This window comes from Hippoglossus stenolepis, chromosome 7 (genome assembly GCF_022539355.2).
Source record: "Hippoglossus stenolepis isolate QCI-W04-F060 chromosome 7, HSTE1.2, whole genome shotgun sequence".
NCBI classification, from domain to species: domain Eukaryota; kingdom Metazoa; phylum Chordata; class Actinopteri; order Pleuronectiformes; family Pleuronectidae; genus Hippoglossus; species Hippoglossus stenolepis.
This window is the reverse complement of record NC_061489.1, coordinates 4,884,763-4,908,143: the sequence shown is the minus strand read 5'-3', so window position 1 is coordinate 4,908,143 and position 23,381 is coordinate 4,884,763. Positions and strand designations below refer to the sequence as shown.

The 23,381-nt window shown below is 41.8% G+C and overlaps 1 protein-coding gene across 2 annotated transcripts; it reads right to left on the bottom strand.

Moving 5' to 3' along the window:
• Positions 1-625: 625 nt before the first annotated feature.
• On the bottom strand, positions 626-22,779 carry slitrk4 (SLIT and NTRK-like family, member 4). 2 transcript variants are annotated; one of them, XM_035162131.2, is made up of 3 exons: positions 21,354-22,779; positions 17,983-20,521; positions 626-963 (listed from the first exon to the last, which is right to left on the bottom strand). In XM_035162131.2, exons 2-3 carry the CDS (start codon positions 20,477-20,479, stop codon positions 815-817), a joined length of 2,646 nt encoding a protein of 881 aa, XP_035018022.1. In that variant the 5' UTR covers positions 20,480-20,521; positions 21,354-22,779; the 3' UTR covers positions 626-814. The 2 variants fall into 2 exon arrangements, with proteins under 2 accessions (XP_035018022.1, XP_035018023.1); XM_035162132.2 differs by lacking the exon at positions 626-963 and having other exon boundaries at positions 15,815-20,521.
• Between the last annotated feature and the right edge of the window lie 602 nt (positions 22,780-23,381).

Below are 23,381 nucleotides of genomic sequence, written 5' to 3'. Positions count from 1 at the left end.
TCTTTATCATCTGCATATGTGAGAATAAATTAAAAACCTACAGACTATGATGTAAAATGTATCATGCGTGAAAGTGCTTTCCCAGCACTGTAAGGGGCAATCGAGCAGCAGCGGGATGGAAAAAAAGAGGGATGTAACATGTGTTATGTTTTATGGTAAGTGATCTGCGTTCCTGTCTATGATCTACACGTACATGCTTATGTGTGCACGGATTCATGTGCAGCGACTGATTACAGCCATGTTAGAAACGGGAATCTTATGGGTGTGAATGGAAGCACAATGTTGTGTGTATAATGTGTGTGTGCGGATAAAGCTGCATGTTAAAGAGATATAAAAAAGGAAAACATCTTTCAGAGACAGGCTGTTTTGCTGTTTTTCAGGTTAACGTTTAGTTTATGCACGTTTTTTCTTTTTTTTATACACTTCATAATAAACTTCACAATACATCCATGGGTTTTTACCAAACTCACTGCAATGAGCTCCAACTACAGGTCAGAATGCTTAATGCAGGTGACAGGACACACTTGCATCCGGGCGTGGCAGGAGAGTTCAATATGATCAGAATGTCATATCCTGATTGAGGTGATATCATTATTGGGGCTATGACCTGAGATCCATGAGCCGTCACCTCGCTCCATCTTGGTGAATCTTTGCCATATGTCGTGTGACAGGCTCCTACAACACCTGAATCTTGGGTCCGTTTGAGCGGTCAACTGTACTTTTGGATTTCCAAACCCCAGACTTTCTCCCCACTGTCTGACGGGATTCTTGAATGGAGGGTAAACACATACATGCAGCAAAAGTTGAACCTCTCTTAAGTGTGATATCCTTGTTTTGACTTGTTTTGGTGGTCGGAGTCTTTGTCCTGTTCAGATTTACCACGTGACGTTCCTCCATGTTGCTTTGTGTTGCCTTTGTGAAATGTCCTGCCGGGATACATGTGTTGAATAATGAAAACGGACACTGCAAAAAAAAAAACTGGTTAATATGAAATGGCAGATATTTTGTCATATCTCACAGGCTTAGAAACAGGTGTATTATATAAAACCATATCAGACTAAAAGAGAAAGCTGTACCAAGGTTTGAGATAGCAACAGTAACTGTCTTACAGACTGTGAACTGGATTAGATAGCTGGGATTCGATCATGGCAGATTCAGGCTCTGGTTTGTGAAATATATCATTCGCTCAATATACACTGAAATGTAGCGGCTGTGGGTTGTGTTTTTATCAAATATTGAGGATTTAGTAGAGAGGCCTTGTATCACAAACTAATATTTGTGTGTTTTTCTTATTCTGTGTCCATTGTCTATTAAGATTCATGGTTGTCCAAGATACCGACTCCAAGAAAAATTCAATCAAGGGCAATTGGACTCCGTACTCTCTGAGGTCTCATGATCAAGTGCTTTGATATCAATTTATTTCATTAGTGCGAGTACAAGTGTTAACAACTTGTTCTTGAAGTCACTTGTGGACAAATGTCAATGGTTGTTTGATCTCCTCTGATGCAATGAAAGGACAGCATGGTTTATCGTGGTGTAGACAATCCCCTCCGTCGACAGATGGTTTCTTTACTTTGACACAGACGTCATCTTTTTTCAAACCACTTTCTCTCTATCCAAGCTATGGACATTGTTGTCATTAAAGGAGTGTCTCTTGTCCCTCAGCTGTAGGTAAACTGCTTCGTCTTGCCCTCCTGTGTTGACACATGTGCTTATGTAATGGTTGTTTAGTGTCACATGTGATGATGACGCGTTTATTCTTGTTTTTTCCGCGACTTGCAGTGTTCTTCCTGGATCCTGTTTTCACAAAGGTCCAGTCAGGTTATCCACAAGCTTCTTTACCAGGACCCTGTAACACCGGAGATCATAATGTGTCAACACGTACCCAGACCCATGAGAAGGTGCACAACCTCAGGAAGACCTCTCATGGGCCTGGGTACTTGTTGACACATGTGATCTCAGTGTTGCAGGGTCCTGGTAAATCTTAGCTTGTATTTCAGTGGGTGTTGAGAGTCAAAACGTAGGCCTTTGTGTGTTGTGGGTGGGTTTCCTGTATTCTACAATCCTGTGTTCATCAGTATGTACTTTACTGGCAAACAACTCCAGGTTCTTTTTATCAGCCACATCCACAATAACCTGAATAAGAATGATTAAAGAACCATTCAAAATGGGTTCTTTATGGAACCAGTTGGGTCCATAAAGAACTGTTTGAAAAATGGTTCTAAAAAGAATCTCTTGCTCAGATTTTCTTTTTTGGAAATGAAAAAAAAGAGTTTTTCTATGGCAACACTCTGAAGAACCTTTATTGGTTCCAGTTAGCACCTTTGTTATTCTGTGTATGTGCAAGACCTAGATCTTTTTTATTAAATTAAACTATTGATTAAAGCAGCTTTATGTAAAAGCTTGAATGTTGGACTTGTCCTTGAATCCAGTATTATCGTTATTGTCCTAGTATGGTTTACACATGCAGGAAATTTGACCTCTGCTTTTAACCCAGCCAAGAGTAATGAACACACACACTAGGAGCAGTAAACAATGAACACACAAACACGGAGCAGGAGCAGCGAGCACACACAGTACAGTGAACAAGGAGCAGTTAGGGGCTTAGGTTGCCTACTCAATGGCACGTCAGCTGAGGATGATGAGGGAGCAGAAAGCCCGTCTTTCTCCCCTGTTGGTCCACCAATTCTAACCTTTTAGTCCTAAGCCTGTTCCCATGCTGCCCACCCAACAATAATCTCAACCAGTCAAAGGTCCTCACAAGTGCAGCAGTACACACTTGTTAACGCAGGTACAAGCATGTATCAAACCACGGAGGATGATAGCAGGGCGATAACAGCTTGCAGGATGTGTTGTTATTCCCTCAGTTTGTATTGCAGCACGTTGTAAAGAGGCGAGAGATTAAAGATCTTTCATTATACAGGACATCAGAGGATGAGCTACAACTAAAAAGGGAACGAGAGAAAGAGAATGGGGAATGAATGGGGGAAGAAGTAGAGAAAGAAAGAGAGGGAGAGGGATAGCTGGAGAACAGAAGTGAAGAGAGGAAGCGTTAATGTGAAGAGCCTCTATGAAACTCTCCCCGTGCACACTGGAGACCCTGTTCACATGCGCACAACTTTCATGGGTGAGCATGAGCGTATACACACACACACACACACACACACACACACACACACACACACACACACACACACACACACACACACACACACACACACACACACACACACACACACACACACACACACACACACACACACACACACGGAAAAAACATTAAGTACATACAGAGTGATGGATGGAGAGAGAGAGAGAGAGAGGGGAGCAAGAGAGCATTTGGAAGCTCATCTTATTCTCTCTGTGGATGTCAATTAAATCTCTCAGCTCAACTACACACACACAGACACACACACACACACAAACTTGTTCTCTTTCAACAGCTAGTGCATTGTCAACACCGGCTGGCTTGGCAAGCAAAAGAGAGAGCGACAGAGACAGAGACAGAGGTGAGATAAGAGATTAAGAAGTGGTAATATGAGAGCATGAGAGCACTGCAGGTAAGGAAACACTGCAGTCACTCACACAAACACACACATTGATTTCATGCTTCTCCTGTTGTTGGATGATGCAGAGTCCAAACTGGCAAATGAGCTGTAGACTCAGTGTGTGTGAAGGCATCATTCATGGACAAAGCAGAAAACATTACCTGACCAGGATGAGCACACATTGAACATCGAATAACATGAATGTGTCCAATTTGTGTTTCCCACCAGAGAAACTGGCAGCATTGTGAGTGTATCAGTGACTGAATACACAGCGGATGTTCAAATGTACATATTGATATTGTGCTGTGGAACTGGTTCAACTGGTGAAACTTCAGGTCCCTGACACAATTAGCACAATGTACCAAATGCAAAAGAAACATCTTGTGACTGAAACTGTTTGTTATGAACTTGTCCCACTTGACATCATCGACGAGATGCAACGAATAAACAACAGAAGCCTGCGGCACTGTGGTCTGATCTGTGATGGAATGTACACAGGTTTGGTTCCCAGACTGAGGTGTTGCACGTCACTCAGCTAAACTCCTTATTATAAATATACATAAATACAACACTTTCAACCCTTACAGCCCCAAAACAATTGCAATACTTGAATTTATTTAACTTACAACCCTATATTTAACTGACGTATAACCCATTTTCTTTTTCAGGAGAAATATAAATACTTTACGGGAATAATGCATGCATTAATGTAATACAGTATTTTACATCAATATGTTGTTTGTTTATGATGTAATGCTATGTGGATAGGATCATACTAACAGCCAGATAATCAGATAGGTTAAAGCAAGCTCTGTTTAAATGCAATGCCAATACATTTCAACGATGTTATAGTATGTGGTAGTGTATGTATGTGGGCAACAGTAATCCTATTTATGCAGCTCAGGGACATTTTATTATCCTGGTTTGCAGGTAAAGAAAATTCACCCATGACTTCAAAGAACCTGTTATTCTTCTGGTTGATTTGTCCACTGGTCAAGGAACCATAAAGTAAGTGATGAGCAGCCAATTAGCCATCAACCAAACTGTCCATATTTGATAACTGGCTCTGGTTGTCATCGCCATAATGTGGACTATGTTGAATGAGAAAACATTGTATGCTTTTTGAAGTACATAAGTACCAGAACTGTGTGTGTGTGTGTGTGTGTGTGTGTGTGTGTGTGTCCGTCCATGAAGATATCTAGGTCATCTGTAATCTTCCGTACCTGTTAGATGACAAACTTTACGTCCGAAAGACAAGAATGAAGCATTTTGTTTACCTCTAAGGCCTTACTACATACGTGGAGGTGGATCACCTGGTACTGGGAGCCACAACCCCAGGAGCACTGACCCACAGGGGCTTTAAACACTCTAATTTGACTGTGTGTCAGCTAAATGTAATGTAATGTAATGTAATGTAATGTATTGTATGATATGTTGTCATTTGATGACTTGCAAATTTTTGGGCAATATGCATCAGGTAGCCCAAACTTACAATGAAATGACATTACTCTTTACAAGGAAAATTTGTGAACGTTGTTGGTATTTTAAAAAATATCACAAACCATGGAGAATATTATTTTATGATATTCTGGAGATTTACATCTGTAAAATAAGCACAATTTTTTGGACCTATTTCTTTTTCCTATTGTCTTTGAAAACCCCAGGTTTAGCCTTTTAAGACAGAAAACAAATACACATGAAATGTACATGGTCAGAAGAAAATGGAGTTGTTACAGTGCTGTTTTTAACCAGTCCCACTTGACGTGGGTTTGCCACATTTTCACTGCACAGATCTGTTCCACCACCCCAACATTGTAAATTACATTTTGTACGTGAAAACCAAACAATGATGAAACAGGGACCAAAGATGCTGCAGACTTTCAGTCTCCGACACCTCACGGAATCTGTCATCACAGCATTTATATTCAAACAGGACACATGACATTGATCTTTATCTTCACTCGCTTCTGTCTGCTCGATGGCAAACAGCGCAGATCCATATTCCTCCTCACTGCTTGAAAAACATGTCTACAATACTCAATAGCCTGCATGGGTGTTGATAATGGTGTCAGTGATAGGAATTAAGATTGCCATGCTGTTGTTTGAATAAAAAAACAACTTAAAAATAACAATAAATGAATAAAAAATGCAATTTATGTTTGACCAACATTTTAAGTCACGTTAAGCCACCTTGACCTCTGTTGGGTGAATGGCTCAAATTTAGATTATATTATATTTGCATAATGCATATTCAGCAGAGACAAAAAAACAAAAACTAATTAATAAAATTAAATAAAAACCATCTCTCTGAATAACCAAGAAATACCCAAATTGAGGTGTGCAAAGAAGACTTGAGATTGTAAAGAAACGCGTTCTGGGGGGGTCTGAATGCATTTTACAATGTTTCAATCTAATGGGTTTAACATATGGCTGAAACATAAAAAAGTGAAGGGGCCTGTATACTTTCTGAATGCACTGTATGCTCCATTTTTACCATTATCTGTTTGTAGTCAAGCACATCCAAGACAAATGGTTGGTTACTGGAATACAAACTTTGTGAACACAGACGATTAAAAAGCTAGATCAGGTTCAAATCTGAGGCTGGCTTTGATCGTATTTGTTTGAGAAGTATTTTGAAGCTCTTTGTTGTTAGTAACTTTAGTTAAAATAGCCAAAGACCTGTGATGGCATGTTGTGGATAGCGAGCGTATCATAGTCGGCCTATTTTAAAATTGCTGCCTGTGGCTGAGAGCAGTGAAACTGGATCAAATCAGTAGCTACAGCTGAAGATCTTAGAACCGTAACCAGGAGCTGATAGATGCTGAACATCTCTGTCGAACTGAATGGAACTAGACAGTTGGGTGCAAATTTTCAGTGGGTTCACATCTGTTAGAAGGGTGTTTATTTAATTATCCAATTTACTTCTGACCTTACATTGGCTGCTTTTAGACATGAGCTCTGCACAATCTCCTGACATTCTCCGGAGGGGCTGAATGTGAGAACACAAATGGCCGAGTCAGAGCCTCCGGACTGTCTCTGGAGTTTCTCCTGCCAGTCCCCAAGTAAAAACTGCAGAGAATGTCAGAGTGAGTTCATGTGAGACAACAGCAGGAGGATTCACCGCAGGTGAGTGGGAGTGTTGATGACTTTTTTAACATGCCCCAGAAGCAAAACTGAAAAAAACCCTAAAAGAATACAATTATGTCAGGATGAGAAAGAGGAACCCTACATGTAGAAGACGCAGTCGACCATGTCAGCTTAGTTAGACAACAGGATTCGGGAGCTTAAGTTGATAAGGGCTCTTGTCGATGTGCAGGAGTCACGTGATCTCTGCGGCAGAATGTATTAGTTACGTCCTGCCTCTGCATGCTGCGCCACCCCTTGGCTGGATGCCTCAGAGAGTTCTGACCACGTCTGACGAATGTCCACACAATTTGGTTCTGACTTTCTCCGGAGTTCATGTGTGAAATTGACTTTTGACTTACATTCGTGTCCTAGAGACTTACTCTTACCATAGCCATAACTACTATAACCCTATTCATTATCCAGACTTAAACCTAAGCTTGCGTTTACCTTAAAACATGTGTACCTCAAAATTCAACCTTATGGACACTTTTTAGTTTGTGTCACCATTAGGAATATAGAAGTCCCTATATTGTGACAGACAGATTTAGGTCTGCACATCTTAAATAATACCTTTAACACACACATACACAATGCTGTGCTATTAGATATGTGTTAACAATTTATTTGACGTATAATCATAGAAAAGGGAAGAGCATTGTTTGCATAGAGCCTATAGCTATGAGACAATATACATAAACCATCAGAAATGCAATTGGTGGCGATTGGACCATTAAACCTCAACAAACCCCCAGCCAAAGCCAAATCCAAATAAACACTGTGTGTGTTAAATCTGTGGTGTCAGGAGTCTTTGAGCCGCCTTCAACAGAGTCCACATTATTACCAAAGTTGGCCTGCTACATGTCCTTCAGGGGCCAATTCATTAGTTAGCTAGAAAGCCCAATCAATCACAATGTATCAGGGAGGACTGCGGATCATAATTCCGCTCAGGTGCGGGAAAGAGGAAAGACAGGCAAATGAGACGATGAATGGACGAAAAAGAAAGGCAAACAAGATGGATTGGCAGGCAGGGGGAAAGCAAGAAGGATGACTGCGGCTGTAACCCCGGACGGATAAAGGCGGTATCCCAAGAGGAGCCTGTCATTAGAGATCACCTCTCAATCACAAAGTTCTGTAGAACACTTTGTATTCCTTCTTTACACATGATGGATAACATTTATTTCTTGAAAAAAGTGGAGGACTTCTTGGAGAAAATAGCCACGAGGCACTGAGTGGGTGAGAACAAATGGAAACTCTTTCCTGGCCTGGCTACAGGGTCGATCCTTATTGAGTTACAAGTGATCATAAGCAGTGAAAAGTACAGCATGTACTTGGAATAACCATTTTATATTTTGCTTGATATACGAAATATTTCTTAGCTGTATGTTCAAAGGGGTCTCAGGTTGCATGGTACAATATGAGCTATTGATTAGCAGCGTGGAAAAGCGCTAAAGGGAGGCCTCTGATGTGTTCCCCTGGGAGGTCGGCAGAGGAAAACACACTCACTCACACACACAACACACACACACACACAAACAAGCATGTTACCTCTAGGAGCAGTCCCAAAGGTTCTAAGTATGTCTCCTCTCCTTGTCTGCAATTGTTCCCGTGCCTTCATTGATCTCTCGCAGATCAATGTTATAAAATAGAAACAAGTGTAGGTTTGCACCCAGAGGAAGCAGCGGTGCATTAATCACAGCCTGTGCTCAGATATGTTGCACATGCGGCGGCTCCCAAGCTAACATGAATCGGGGTTTAACAAATATTGTGAAGGTTCATTCGACAGATTATAAAGATTTCAATTACTTTGTCTTAAGTACTTAAGTAATTACTTAGTTACTTACGTTTTTTGACTGCTGAAAGGTTATGATTTAAAACGTCTATAATTTAGTGATCCTTTGACTAAAATTAGCTATGTGCAATTAGTTACATAGCAATAATAACTTTGAATTTCCTTGAGTTGATCCACTGAGTGAGATCCACTGCATCTTCATGAAGGTATTAGATGTGGAACATTTTGTTATTATAGAGAATGTGAGCACTTCTTAACTGTGAGGGTTTGTTAGCAAGACTACACAATGAGCTAAACAGTACTGCAGAAGTAAAAACCTTCTTCAAGGTAAAACATTTCATCTTTCAACTATTGTCTCCTCTCAAACAGAAAAAACAACATGTGAAATTGCAATACACAATTTGTCCACCTTTGCATAGGATAAAGACAAACATGAAGTAGAACACAAACAATACCAGTGCATAATGGAGAGAGGAGTGTTGGCATTGAGTATTCCCAAAAAAAGAGATGTTTTTGTATAAGAAAAAGCTAGAAAATAAAAATAAAATATATTCAGTATTATGTACATACATTCATACAAAAAGAGACAAAAAGAAAACATTGTCAAAAAAGTAAAAGTGCATTTTGAACAGTGTTTCTTGAGTTTGCTGCTGAGTTACATTGTCGTCCAACAGTGCAATGCACAAGGGAAATGAATGATTTCACCCCTTGCAGAAAACCGTCAATAACTTTAAAATGTTGGAAACGCATAGTTCTACTGACAGCTGACAAATAAAGGACAATGCCTAATTGAATGCCTGGTGAGGCAAAGCTAGCACTTGCTGGTTTTTAGCTGGAGTATGAAAATGGCCTTTGCACTCAACAGGTCTCTACCCTGTATGGGAGATGTTTGATTTTAGATTCATTGACTCCTCAAGCACCATCAAAACACCAAATGAGGCAATTTATTTTAAAAGAATAGAGTTTGATTCTTCCAGAACAGACTGTGTCAAAATGTCTGCTGTTGAAAAGGCCTATTTGGACCCAGCTTGCTTATTATGCCAATGAAATAGATTTAATTCCGTCCTTTCTGGTGCTGTTTTACCAACAGGAACTTCCTCAAATACCGCATCCATACTAGCTGTCTTGAGTTGACTTTACTTTGTCACCTCATTGCAAACACACTGTATACCCCAAACTTATTGAGAATTACTGTGGAATAATGAAACTGGGACAGCTTAGGTTGATTTCTAGTGCAGACCTTACAAGCGAGAGACAAACCACATAAAGAATCCTGAAAAAGCAAATTCCATAACAACCAAGGTGGAAGTTGCATAACAATATGTCCCTGTTGATGGAAGGAAGAACAGTCATTTCAAAAAATGTGCTGGCAAAATGTGCAACATCCAAACAAAATCCATTATCATCAATGATACAATCTATTCAGCTTATTTTTCAGGAGCTACACTGTGTTCATTTGTATCTACACGCACCTGGCACTAAAAAAAAAACGGGTCACCACCGGAATCTGCCAAAATAAGTGTTGATCCTGTTAATCTGAGCATGCAGCATTTTTCTGCGAGGTCATAAAAAGAAGACTCCATGCACCAATAGGAATGATGGAGTTCCATAACAAGAGAGAGCTGTCAATCAAGTTTAGTTTGTAGACAGCCCCACGGCCTACTTAAGAGGTGTAACACAGCGATATAAGTGGGTATGAGTGGAGGTGAAGCCTGGTTGTGTAGTGTCTTTAAGAGATCAGTGTGTCGGATTTAGTGACATCTAGCTCTGAGCTTGCTGATTTGACCTAGTATTTTCAATACTGACCCATTTCATACATATGTGGATTAAAAGAGGGCAAATCACATAATCCCCATCATTGAATAAATATCATTTGAGTTCATATTTTAGAGTGAAAATTATATGTACAGTACATTGCTTGAAACATCATTTTGATACAAGTTATAAAGAATAGGTTTTTAGACTAGAGGAGTCCCTCTATGTTTAAACCTCAAATTAAGAAAATATGAAATATAAATGTGTTAACCTCAGAAACAGGTAACAATATCACTGAACAGAGAGTTTGACTGAAGTTCACTCCATTATTGTTTGAGAGCAGATGTCCGTTATTTAAGAATGTAGATATCTCATTTTGTTCAGGAACTCATTATCCCTTTCACACCAAGCAGGTGCAAAAAAAGATCTATTCAAAGAACAGAATTTGAATGAGAAATGGCACTAAGTTAATGGTGTGGGCTGTAAAATTCCAACGCTGTCCTTTAATGTGTGCCTGTATTCGTTTCAAGTTTTAAAAAAAAGGGATAGTATTTGGGCTGATGTCTTGAGGAAAGATGTCATGCCTCTGTTGAAAGTTTGAACAGTGTCACTTTCATGACTGTAGGGGGCCAATGAAACATGCACAAATCCATCTGTACAATAACGGTGTGTATTCAATTATCCATATCAAACATTTTACACACTTTACACAGGTGACAATAGATTTCTAGCCTTCATGAATGTCGGTACATTTGTGGAAATGGCAGCCAAGTAGCTACAACAGAGCAGCACTGGTGGATTTGTCCATGTTTAATGAGGCAGCTGTTGGGGAGGCGAGGCATTGTTTTCCCCTCATTGGGGACGCATCGAGTAATTTGTGGTAACTGGGGAGATGCCATCCCCTTTCATCCCTCCTTAAATCGCCCGCCTGACCGTGGTACTGGCCAAAAATGCTGCGGTGGCATTCCTCAGCACATTGTTATCATTTGGCAGACATGGGTCAGCACTGCAACATGTGAGTGACCAGAGCTTAATAAGTTGTCAAAGAGGGAAAATGAACCATGTAATTGAAGCAAAGACCACACTGATAAAAAACAAGAATTGAGGAAAGAGGGGGAACTTAAGAATGAATGGTTTGTCATTAAACATCAGTGCATAGTATAAGTATATGGGACTTTGATGCTCTGATGATGTAAGACAGGGACAAATGATCCAACTTGCTGGGACCATTATTACAAATGCATGCTGTGCAACAATGTCCGGTTTAACCACACAAACCTTTATTTTGAACCATACCTGTGGTTGTACATGTTAAAGCCCATTCACTACAGATGTTTGCAAACCATCCTACTGTGTTATTGAAATTTGAAACGGTTCCATGCAGTCATGGGTTTTGTTTCATATGACAATCACAGGGTTTTTGTTTTTCAGCTATGCCACTGTTAAAAGGTACAAGTTAAAAGAGCTGGATTTTGAGAGGAAGCAGTGGAGGACAATTTATATAGAGTTTCACTCTCCAAGACGGGTTCAGATCCATAGCGTCGATTGATGATGAGGATGATCATGTGTGGTAAATGCCCCTGTCTCTCTAACTCCATGCCTAAAGTTCAAAACTATGTTTCAAATTGAATCTTGGATAACCCTGGGGAAATCACTATGACATCATTGTATTGGAATCTCAGAGTTTGTTGTATACTCAGTGGACACTTTATTAGGAACACCTGTATAACTACTTATATATGCAGTTATTCAATCAGCCAATCACAAGGCAGCATTAACGCATGCAGATACCGGTCAAGAGCTACAGTCAATGTTCCCATCAAACATCAGGATGAGGTAAAAACATGATTTTAGTGACTGACTGTGGCACAACTGTTGGTGTCACAACAGGCTGGTCTGAGTTGTTCTGAAACTGCTGATCTCCTGGGATCATAACAGTCTCTAGAATTTATACTCAAAATGGTGTGAGAATCTAGTGAGCACTAGTTCTGCAGACAAAAGCACCTTGTTGGTGAGAGATGGGTCAGGGGAGGGTGGTCCGACCGCCGGCCAAGCTGCAGACTGTTACGGACAGTAAAAACATAGCCTAACAGTCCAGGCTGCTTCTGGTGGTGTAATGGTGTGGGGAATATTTTCCATTATCCCATTCTACCTCATCCCAAAGGTTCTATTGGATGCACATCAGGTGACTGTGATGTTCACCGAAGCTCACTGAGCTCATGGAACCAGTCTGAGACTTTTGCTTTGTGACATGGAGCTTTATCCTACTGGACGTAGGCATTAGAAGATGGTGATACTCAGATCAGTTTTAGCACGTAAACCATGACTGATAAGTATAAATGGGCCCTAAGTGTGTCTGGAGAATGTTCCCCACACTACCACACCATCACCAGCGTGGACTGTTGACACAAGGCAGGTTGGGTCCACGGACTCCATGCTGATGGTGTCACATTCTGAGTTCACGATCTGCAACCTGAGCAGAAATGATGCGATAGAATCATGTCAACATGGAGCAGTTTCTATCTATTGAATTCAACAAGAAGAAGACCTGACACTGAGCAAGGAGAGGCCCTTCACAGTATTACTGAGGTGTTCTTAATCAAGTGTACAGGAAGCACAGTATATTTTATTAAAACTCTCGGTTCCTCACTTTTGGCAGAATGATCCATGAAATGGAACTGCATGGAATGACATGGAACAGTGTGGGAACAAAATAGATCAGACTCCTGTGATTTCTTTTACAGTACACAAAGAAATGCTGTGGGAAAGACAATACTGTTATCAATGCAGCATAGGAACGGTTTCTGCTTTTGAGGTGTAATCACTTCTGCTGAAAAGACACCGCATGGATGCATTATTCCTGTCGTCTTTTTAATGAGAAAGGCTCATGACCTGAGACTAAAAGAGAGAGAGGGAAGTTGGACATGAAAAGGAGCAGCCGTCCAATCTGAGAGGAAATGATGTGCAGTAAAACAAAATGGGAAGAGATGCAGAAATGAAAGACACAGGTAAATGAAACTGCACACTGTTGTCACAGATAACGTGTGCTCACAGAACCTTAAAATAAACTGTACGCTTTTCACAGGAATCAAACCTTTGTACAAAAGAACTTTGTCCTTGTTGTTATGAAAGGCCCTGCAGTTCTTTCTGAGGATGGATAATAACCCAATTTAGGATGATTCTTGTGGTACAAGAGTCTTTCTTGCCGCCTTTGAGTGCTGTTTGACATGTAACACTTCCACATGAGATGTTACAAAACAGAGCATTTGCATCCTAACTGACTGGCAAGTTGAATATTGGTTCATGCACAAACACATGTAGATTAAGACAGAAGTGGATGTAAAAAGCCGTTCCTTGTTACAGATCACAAGCTGTACATTGTTCGAGCTTTATGTTTTAGCTCCTAGCCACAACTCTATTTAACAGTGTAGATTTGAGAAAATATTTTTTTTTCTAAATCAATCAATTAAAAAGAAACCATTGTTTTACAGAATACAGATTTGTGACCACTTATGTTCCACTCCTTTTCTTTTCTACGTTTGCTTTTTTGCTACTTCCCTTGTTTTCCAAGTAGATCTTGAGTGCTTGCATTTACTCTCATTACTCACTCTTTGAAATAATAAGAATCATTATTAAAAAATCTCTGAAATATTCTTTTCCATTAAATTTGCAGAAAAAAAGAGTAAAGTTAAGTCAGTACTACAAACAGCACTAATGGAACACATTTATTTTCTCGTAACAAGGAGGAATCCTAATGCAGTCCAGTCACACCATTTCTCACTCTCTGCTGTGTTCTTAGCTCACAGCGCCCCTTGTGGCCGTTACCATACATTAACCATGCTACCCTTTTCCCCCAGCAGGATGGTTCAAACGGCGGCCACTTAAATTCCAGCCCATAAGAAAAGGGAAAAAAATGAAAGAGGCACATTTCAGCCGGCCATCCCATCAGATCAGAATACACTCACAGCACAGCAGGGAGGATTTTTTCATTTAAAGTTCTGGACCGAATTGCATAACTTTCTCCACAGCAGGCGGGACAAGAAGAGCAGAGAGGGGGAAAAGACACAAGCATCTCGCTCTTTGTGCTTTTTTCACCCCACTAATATCGGGTCAGTTACAGTGAAAAGCAACTGACTCTCTGCTTTCTAGGGATGCCATGGTAGCCCCCTCAAGGACCCCGGGAGCTTCCAGGAACAGAGCCCCTGCTCCGGAGCCAAGTCACTGCAGTAAAATGTTGGAAAGAAAAGACACTTTTCCAGCCAATTTGAGTCTTTCTTTTTTTAACCTATCTAAAATGATGTTTCTGCTCTATTACAGAGCGGCATGAGGGACGATGGAGAAGAGGCAGAGAGTGGGAGTGTTTGAAGAGGGTGGACATATCAGATCCCCCCCACACACACACATCCCTTTTTAGTTCATAGCTGCCACGGGTATTAATAATTAATGAGGACAATTCTCTGGCGTGTGGATGAGTCATACTTTCTGCTACTTGGTTTCCCAAAAGCCCCATATAGGTTGGATTTACACAGAAACAGGAAATCTGAATTTTTTACCCCTGAAGTGGAAGAGACGTGAATGTTTGATAGGTGCCTAAAAATAATTTTTTTTTTACCTGGAAGACGTTAGGGTCAATGGCAAAAAGCTGCTTCCAAAAGTCGAAAAGACAAAGGAACGGAGGACCAAAAAGAATTACATCACACCTTTTAAATCAGACTTTTATGACAGTTTTAGGGAGCTGCCGTGCAAAACCAGCACACAACCCTTAAATTGTGTTTTTAAACTTGCTATTAAAAATGGCTTAAAGGTTCAGGGTGTAGGATTTATGAGCATCTGGCAGTGAAGTGGCATAATACAATGAACGTTATGGCCTGCCCTGGCCTCGCCCTCCCCTTCAAGGCGTGTAGTAGAATATACAGTACGTGGGCCTTCAGATTACATAGAGACGCTACAGCCACTGTTTGGTTTGTCCAATCTGGGCTACTGTAGAAACAGGGGTGGAGTTAGCTAAAGAAGGCCTTATGCTGTTTGTTGATGAAAAGGTCTCATTCTAAGGTAGCAAAAACTCTACAATTCTTTAATTTCATATTATTATACACTAAGGAAAACACAATAACGAATATTATATTTCATTCTTGCTGATAGATTCCCCTTAATACAACACACTGGACCTTTAATTAAAGACTTGAAAAGTAAGTTGAAAACATTGCACACCAATTCTAATGAAGTGGTTTTAACCACAGTATTAAGCACAGAACGGTTTCATGGCCTTAAGTGTAACACGCGGCAGTTCCCTTACTTCCACAGCCAGGTTCCTCCAACTAAACAGACTAGGCAAACACATAATATGCTTGAAGGGCAGCCAGTTTCTGTACACGCACAACACGAGCACTGCATTCTGTCACTTCAGCTGTAGTCTGTTCAACACTGAGCTGTTAGACAACTTGTTCTGTGAAAAACTCAAAGTGGGAATTAAAATGAGATTTGGCAGTTTCATTCGAAGAATCTTTTTTTTTCATTTTTTTTTACTTTCCCTTAAAAGTGAAGCAGCCTAGAAAAAGCTAAGAGGATGCAAACTAAAAGAAATAGGGGGACACAGTGCAAATAGGTGCTGATTTTAATACCTTGATTTCAACATGATTATACAAGAGAAAATTAACCAATATACAGGAGATTTATGACTGATAGAAAACTGTATTTATTATACTTTCCAAGATACATTCTATTCATTTGTAATGTCAATAAACACTCATAATTTTAACTTAACAATACTTTTTAAATAAGGACCGGATAGAGTTAAGTTGATAAAAGAATTTCGAAATAGAACCTGTCTTGACAATATAACCTCAAACTAAATAAATTAAACAAAATTATTTGAAGCCATCATGACTGAGCATTTTTACTAATATTGCACATGGTGTTTTATGATATGATTCCTTCCAAATCAGACAATTTAGAGCCTCAATTCATGGCCTTCCCTGGCCCCCGACCGTAACCCATTCCTGTCCCGGCAATCCCCAGAACCATATCAAGTTTAATGCACATTTATTTTGGTTGCATAATGTTAATGAGAAACCTTGAACAAGATATTGTGGGAGATATAAGAATAAGGAAACTGCTTGAAACGTCACAGACTCTACCAGGCCTCGGTTTGTAGTGCGACACAATAGAAAAGGAAACATCACAGATCACATGTCACAACCCTCGTCCACTGGGTCAAGTTCTTCAGTGAACTGAGAGAAACAAAAACCCTTGAATCAACTCGACAGTCACTTCCGGTGGCCTGAATTAGCTCTGATACATCGTTCTATCAAGTCCTTCCCACTCTTTGTGTATTATTCTTTTTAAATAATACAATAACTCTTTAAATAATCCTGCATAGAAAAATAAATTAACTATGTTGTTAAATTTTTTTTTACTACGAATCGAGTGCTGACAAGGGGAGGCGGATCACTGATTGAATAACATTAGCGGTTTGTCTGACAATTCTGGCTTGTAGTCTCTTGATGATGATGCTCCATCATACAGTATGTGTGTGTGTGTGTGTGTGTGTGTGTCTGTGTGTGTGTAGATGTTTATCTTTCCTTGTAATTTACAAACCAGTCCCACAGATACAAATAATGTAAGACTTACAAAATAAATTCCAGGTTACGCTTACATGGCAAGCAGCTTTGTAATTTTTTTTTTTTATCCTTGGGTTTTTCATTTTTCTGAAACAACGTCCTCTGACAGTGTATGTGCCGTTAGATTTCACCCAAAACATACAGTTACTGTTAAGTAGCAATTTTGAAGAGGAACACAACTCCATTCAGAAGACACTATATTTAACATGGCTCTTTACACAAAGAAAACTAGTCACAAAATCATTCCCCAAAAGAGTTTTGCAGTTCCTCCATTTCCCATGAATGGTAAATAGGAACCGTTTAGCCTTCCGGCAAAGAGCAGGTGTACTGCTACTGGTGTGTAATCCAGACAAGATGGCAGAGAGTCTGCAGCCGACTCCAGAGAGCCCCCCCAAGAACAAACACATATCCTCGCAAATTAAAAAAAAAGGAAGAGAAGCAAAGTAGCATCCACTGAGTCATTGATTCTGTTAATCTCATCCCAGAAGTAGTGATTCTGGATTCTTTCCAGAGCAAAAGAACAACAGCCAATGCTGCCTCCTTTTTTTTTCTCCCTCTCTTTTAAATGAGGGTTGAAGACGGCGGCAAGGTATATTCTCAAGCACTGTTTTCAAGACCCTTTGATTTGGTTGAAAAAACAAAAGGAGGAGAAAAAGATGAACAAGAACAAAAAAAAATAACAAGGTAAGTATCCATTTCAATAGCAGCAGATATTACTGTGACTGTCTGGTTGCTTTTCATGGTGTCCTGTGGTATGCATGTGGGATTCATACATGTAGTGGCATGGATAATCCAAAAGGTCTTTTACTGTGGAATTCATCCACGCTGATTCTAGTAATAGCTTTGTAGTGTGGAGCCATTTTGTCCATCTCTGCATTGGTCATTAAGGATTTCCAGAAGGCACTTTTTGCTGTGTGTGTGTGTTTGTGTGCGCGCGGCTTGAGGGGGGAAAAGAACCACAGAAAGGCAGGTGTGTTTGGCTGTCTGTCTGCCTGTATGTGTGTCTGATTCCTTGTGTATGTGTACTCAATGCACTAAACCAAACACAGGATTCCCTACATTTTACTCAGTGCAGTCTGCTCCTCGAGCACCTGCAGGTAATCAGGCGTTCCTTGTAGCTTGGCTTTCAGCTCATAATACTCACTTTTTCTCTGCTCCACCACGATCTTACTGTGGTTCCCGCCTATCAGTGACGACTTCTTCATCTTTTTATCCAGCGTTTTCTCCGGGTAGCGGATTTCGTACCCACCCATCCCTATGCTGTTGAAATCTCTTTTGCTGTCCAAGAAGTTCTGAATGAACATGCTGGGCTCTCGGTTGGGAAGGAACTCCTCCAGTTCATCGATGGTGCTGAGGCGTTTGTTGCGCTCCAGGGTGGAAAGTGCATCTTTTTCCTTATCGCTGGTGTTCCGGAAGATGATCTTCTGCCTCTGTGATTCAGCAAACTTGAACCCAGCATCCATGTCTGAGGAGCGTCCGATTCCGCAGGTGTGGCTCTTGCCAATGTGCTCAATGGTCTGGGGGATAAATGTCTCGCCTCCCAAGTCGTCCCCCGGGATGGAACCTTTCTTGCCAGATTTATGGTTGTGTCTGCGGAGCTGCAATGACATAGAGCCACACTCCTGATTCCCTAGCCCCTCCTGCCTACCCACTGGTTTTTTATTCCGCCTCAAGACAAAGACCAAAAGGCAGAAGGCCACAAACACAGTCACAATAAGCACTACAAGGATGCTAAGGATCATAATCGAGAGAGGCACAGGTCCTCCCGGTGGTGCTTTGCCAACTCCAGCAGGCGACACAGAGGTCAAAACAGGGGTGGCGCTAGTTTGAATAAACGGCGGCCTTGCAATGAGTTTAGGACATAGGATCTCATTTTTCAAAAGGCGCAGCTCAATGTTGGAGAACTGCACAGGGGAGGCACATTTCACCTCTTTGGCGGCCACTCCATCACTTAGCTTCTCTAGCCAGAGTTTGAGGGCGACCAGATCACAGGAACACTCCCATGGGTTTCCTTCCAGGTCTATCTGGGTCAATGTCTGCAGCTGGTCCAAGACACCGCTCACTGGTAGGGTCATGAAGTGATTGTTTTTTAGATTCAGTCTGGCTAAAGATACACCCGCAAACACGTAGGCGGGAAGACTACGCAGAACATTATTGTTGAGATACAGGAGTTGTAGGTTCGGCATGGAGTCAAATGTGCCTGCTAAGATTTCTTTTATGGCATTGTATTCCAAATATAGGTACTGTAGATTTGTGAGGCCCAAAAACATCTCTGGGTGTAACTGTTCAAGCTGGTTTCCATTCAAATACAGTCTCCTCAGGTTAGTGAGGTTAGAAAACACACCTTTCTGGACTGTGAAAATTTGATTACTGCCAAGGTGTAACAAATCTAAGCCCTCAAACCCTTGGAAATCTGCTGGACTTATGTCACGGATGTAGTTCCCACTCAGGTGAAGTTTCTTGGCGTTTGGGGGTTTGGGACTTAGATCAGCCAGACTTTTAATACTCCTCTCCTGGCAGCTGACACTAATGCCGAAGTCAGATGGGTGGGCTTTACAACTGCAGGGCTGTGGACACAACAATGGAGGGGTCCGTGTCTGAAAGGAAACTATCTGACTATTTCTTCCAAAGGGGGGCAAACCAGCCACAATACCATTGCCGTATATCTTTGATGAGTCAGTGGTTTTTGGCGATTTTGTGGCCATGGGAGCCCCGGTGGTCGGGGACATTTTGGAGGGGTCATTATCTGGCGGTGCAGGCGGCATCCTTACATCAAAGTCACTTCCTGTTCCCATGGGACAAAGCTCCTGTTTGTTGGTTTCTTTCAGGAGCCTCCCGTACAAATCACTTGGTGTTTCACAGATGGCCTCACCAATGAAAATATTATAGGGCATGTTTTCAAGCCATGCTTTGAGAGGTGCTAAATCACAGGTACAGTTCCAGGGGTTGTCGTCCAGCTGCAGCTCTACAATGCGACCTATGTGCTCCAGAACACCCAAATAGGGAAGCTTCTGGATCCTGTTTCCCCTTATATCCAGGTGGGTGAGTGAGGCAAAGCGAAATATGTTGTCAGGTAGTGCCTGTACAAGATTATCATTCAGGATCAGCACTTTTAGCCTGTGCAGTTTGTTAAATGCTCCCTTTTCAATATATTTGATCAAGTTGTAGTCAGCCTGAAGGTATTCCAAGTTTTCTATCCCTTGGAAAGTGTCCGCTCGTAGCACCTTCAACTCATTATTGTTCAGGTGCAGCTGTTTCAATGCACTCATCCCCAGGAATGCTCCACCTTCAATGTTCTGCAGTTTATTGTTCCCCAGCTGCAGTGACACAGCGTGGGTGAAGTTCAGGAATGAGTTTGGGTAAAGTATGATTAAGTAGTTGTTCTGGAAGTTGAGGTGGTAAAGGGACGAGGCCGGTGGGATGAGCTGCGTGGGTCGGTAGACGGTGATCTTCTCACAGTTGACGTACAGCACATTCTCCACAGACATGCAGGAGCAGGCGCTGCAGGTCTCGGCCATTAGGTCCGAGGTGGACGGGTCTGCCATCGGGGGTCCGTCCGACATGGAGGGGGAGGAGAGGGAGGAGGAGAGGGAGCCGGAGATAGAAGAAGAAAAGGCTGCCAGCAGGAGTATGAGCAGCATCTCGCCGGTTAGAAATCCTCCCCCAGAAAACCATTTAGTAACCTTTGAAGAAAAGACAGGTGCATGCAGCACAAGCATTCACACACACACACACACACAGGCGTACAAGCCCAGAGATGCATGCGTACGCACACACACACACACACACAGAAAGCAAACCATCAAAATGCGGATATTTCACAATGATAATACTGCAATTGCAATATGTAATCTTTTACACTGGTTAAATTTTCGGAGAATACATTTATTATTTTAGTTTATTTAGTATTTTATTTATATATTACTGCATAAAACACCATATGCAAAATGCCCTGCTAATGAACATATATAATTGTTGCACTTTTTCTTAGAATCTTTGCAGGCTTTGACTTTGACAGAATGATTCATGATCAACAAGGCAAACGCTTGATGCAGATCATTCGGTACTGCAGGAAAAGTACCATATGCTCTATAAATTACTCATATCCATGAACTGCTACATCTCTGCATCTTTTTTCTGACAGACAGACGTCAGGCATCATCTTGGAAAATGTGTAAGACGGAAGCACGACTATAATCTCCCCCTCAAAGCATATTCAACATAATCAAAGTCAAACGGCTGCAGTTATCTTTTTCATAGGGGTCTCATTTGAAGCCAGCAGCAGCAGCAGCACCATCTCTAAGCAGGTTATTTAGCAAAGCAAGTGTGACACCAAAAAGAGGGGAAAGGCAATTGGGACTCTGCCCATTCCTGACATATTGAGAGGGTTTTGGCTTTATCTCAGAGAGACATTTCTCCTCCACACACTTGAAAATTTAATACAGAATTTCTTTAAATGTATATATATATATAAAATCAGGTCATCGTGAATGGATCCAAATAAATTGGACTTACCCAAAGCTGCGGGGGTGATGGATGCGGCTCCCTCTGGAGACACGGGGCAGCGTTGGTGAGACATGGATGGAGACGTGCGCGAACGGTCCTCCCCAGCCGAAGTGAGCGCGCAGACAGGGGCGCAACAAGGTTCCTCTGATCCCTATATCCCCATGCAGGGCTCTGCCGTGTTCTCAACCCCAGCCAAGCAAACTGGAGGAGAGATGCGGTGGAGGAGATTGAGATGGAGGGGGGGTGAGGGGGGGTTGGGGAGGGTGGCTGAGGCTCCGATTTCACCCGATGCGTCTCTTGCTGACAGGCTCCTCTTGCTTAGAAAAATCACCCCTCTGGTCGTTCGGTCCCCAAGGTGGTTGTACTACCTCCATGGGAGAGCATTCATTTGGTTGCAGCGGAGATAGAGTGTGGGAGAAAAGAGAGAGGAGGGGGAGAGAGAGAGAGAGAGAGAGAGAGAGAGAGAGAGATGTGAAAAGACAGAACAAGAGAGAGAGGGAGAGAAGGAGAGGCAGACAGCTTTTAGAGATCTTGACGGCGCGTCCGGCGACTCCAAGGCGTGAAAAAAGGCGCAAGGTGGTCGGTGATGCGGTTAAATAAGTCCGACATTCTTAGAGTTTTTATTCATTGTTCGGGGGACACTGGAGGAGCAGAGGAGATGGGGGAACTGGTGTAGAGAGGGTCCCCAGCACAGTGCGTCCGCAGGCTTCAGCTCGGCTCAGCAACCTCCAGCCGTCCAAAGAATAAATACTGGTTTGTTTCGAGCGGAGTTGCGCACCGGGAGAACGGTTCAGAGCGCAGAAGCAGCCAAAACGCTCCCATCAGGCTGCGCGTACCAGGGTATCATTTTTTTTTTCTCCATCCAAGCAGCATAAATCCAGTCTTTAGACTTAGCCCCGTGCACAACAGTTATTTTTTGTCTTTTGAGATCAGTTTCTCCGCGGAGGATTGAGGCTCATTTCAGTCTCCATCTGATGGGAGCGCATTAAAAAAGGTCGGATGAGAAAAAGAAAGGCTGTGGCGAATTCTTGGCTCCTCTCCTGGACGAGAAAAAGAAAAAGGGACACTGGAGAAATAAGAGAGACTATTCAGGATAACAGAAACCGGCGCGTAAAAATGAATAATGCAGTTATTCAGCCTTTTAGTCCGCTGCGGTGCAAGTGAGGAGCTGGAAACTCCGCGAGTTCTCCCGCTCCCATCCGTCCACAAAAGAATATCATCAAAAATAAAACTTGGAGAGGATATGCGGGGATTTTAAACCCCCCTCTCACCTGAAAAAAGGAAAAAAATATATATGATCCAATTCAGGGATAAAGAAGGGGAGTTAGAGGAGAGGAAAGCGAGCGTGTGTTCCCCCCACCTCCTGTAAGACAGAGCAGTATATCCGTGTCAGGCGCATAAGTATGCTGGCTCCTTCTGCAGCCGCATTCACTGAGCTTCCCACACGACTAACAGAGGAGAATGCAGCGAGGGGGAGAGAGAGAGAGAGAGAGAGAGAGAGAGAGAGGAAGAGAGAGAGAGGGAGAGAGAGAGGGGGAGGGAGGGAGAGAGAGAAAGAGAGTGACCGAAAATATATTTAAAAAAACTCTCCAGACCTTGAAATAGATCTGGTGTCTTAAGTGCACACTCTAATTGCAGTGTTTCTCTATTTCTGATTCTTTCATATAGTATTGTAATGTCCCATATAGATAATTAATATATATATATATATATATATATATAATAATATATATGTATATATATATATGTATATGTGTATATATATAATAATAATATATATTATTATCTGCTATTATTATATGCTCACCTGTTTTACTTTTATTCATCTGGTGTAACCTCCTATAGAGAATGAAGATCAAAGCTGATGAAAAGCTTGGAGGAGAGTGCGCGCGTCTCTATATTTTGGGGGGTTGTGCTGTTGTACCTGTCAAACCGTAGGTCCGATTGGGAAGAGAGGGAATGTGTGAGTGTGTGTGTGCGTGCGTGCGCGCGCGCTTAAAGCCGGGCGCGGTGACGCGCCTGTGAGCGGCATTTTAA

Excerpts from the sequence above, each read along its gene's own strand:
- slitrk4 (XM_035162131.2), bottom strand. The coding sequence starts at position 20,479 with ATGCTGCTCATACTCCTGCTGGCAGCCTTTTCTTCTTCTATCTCCGGC. Across the intron at positions 964-17,982 it reads CGTGGTGGAGCAGAGAAAAA|TGTCCGTTTTCATTATTCAA; the intron begins GTGAGTATTATG and ends TTTTTTTTGCAG.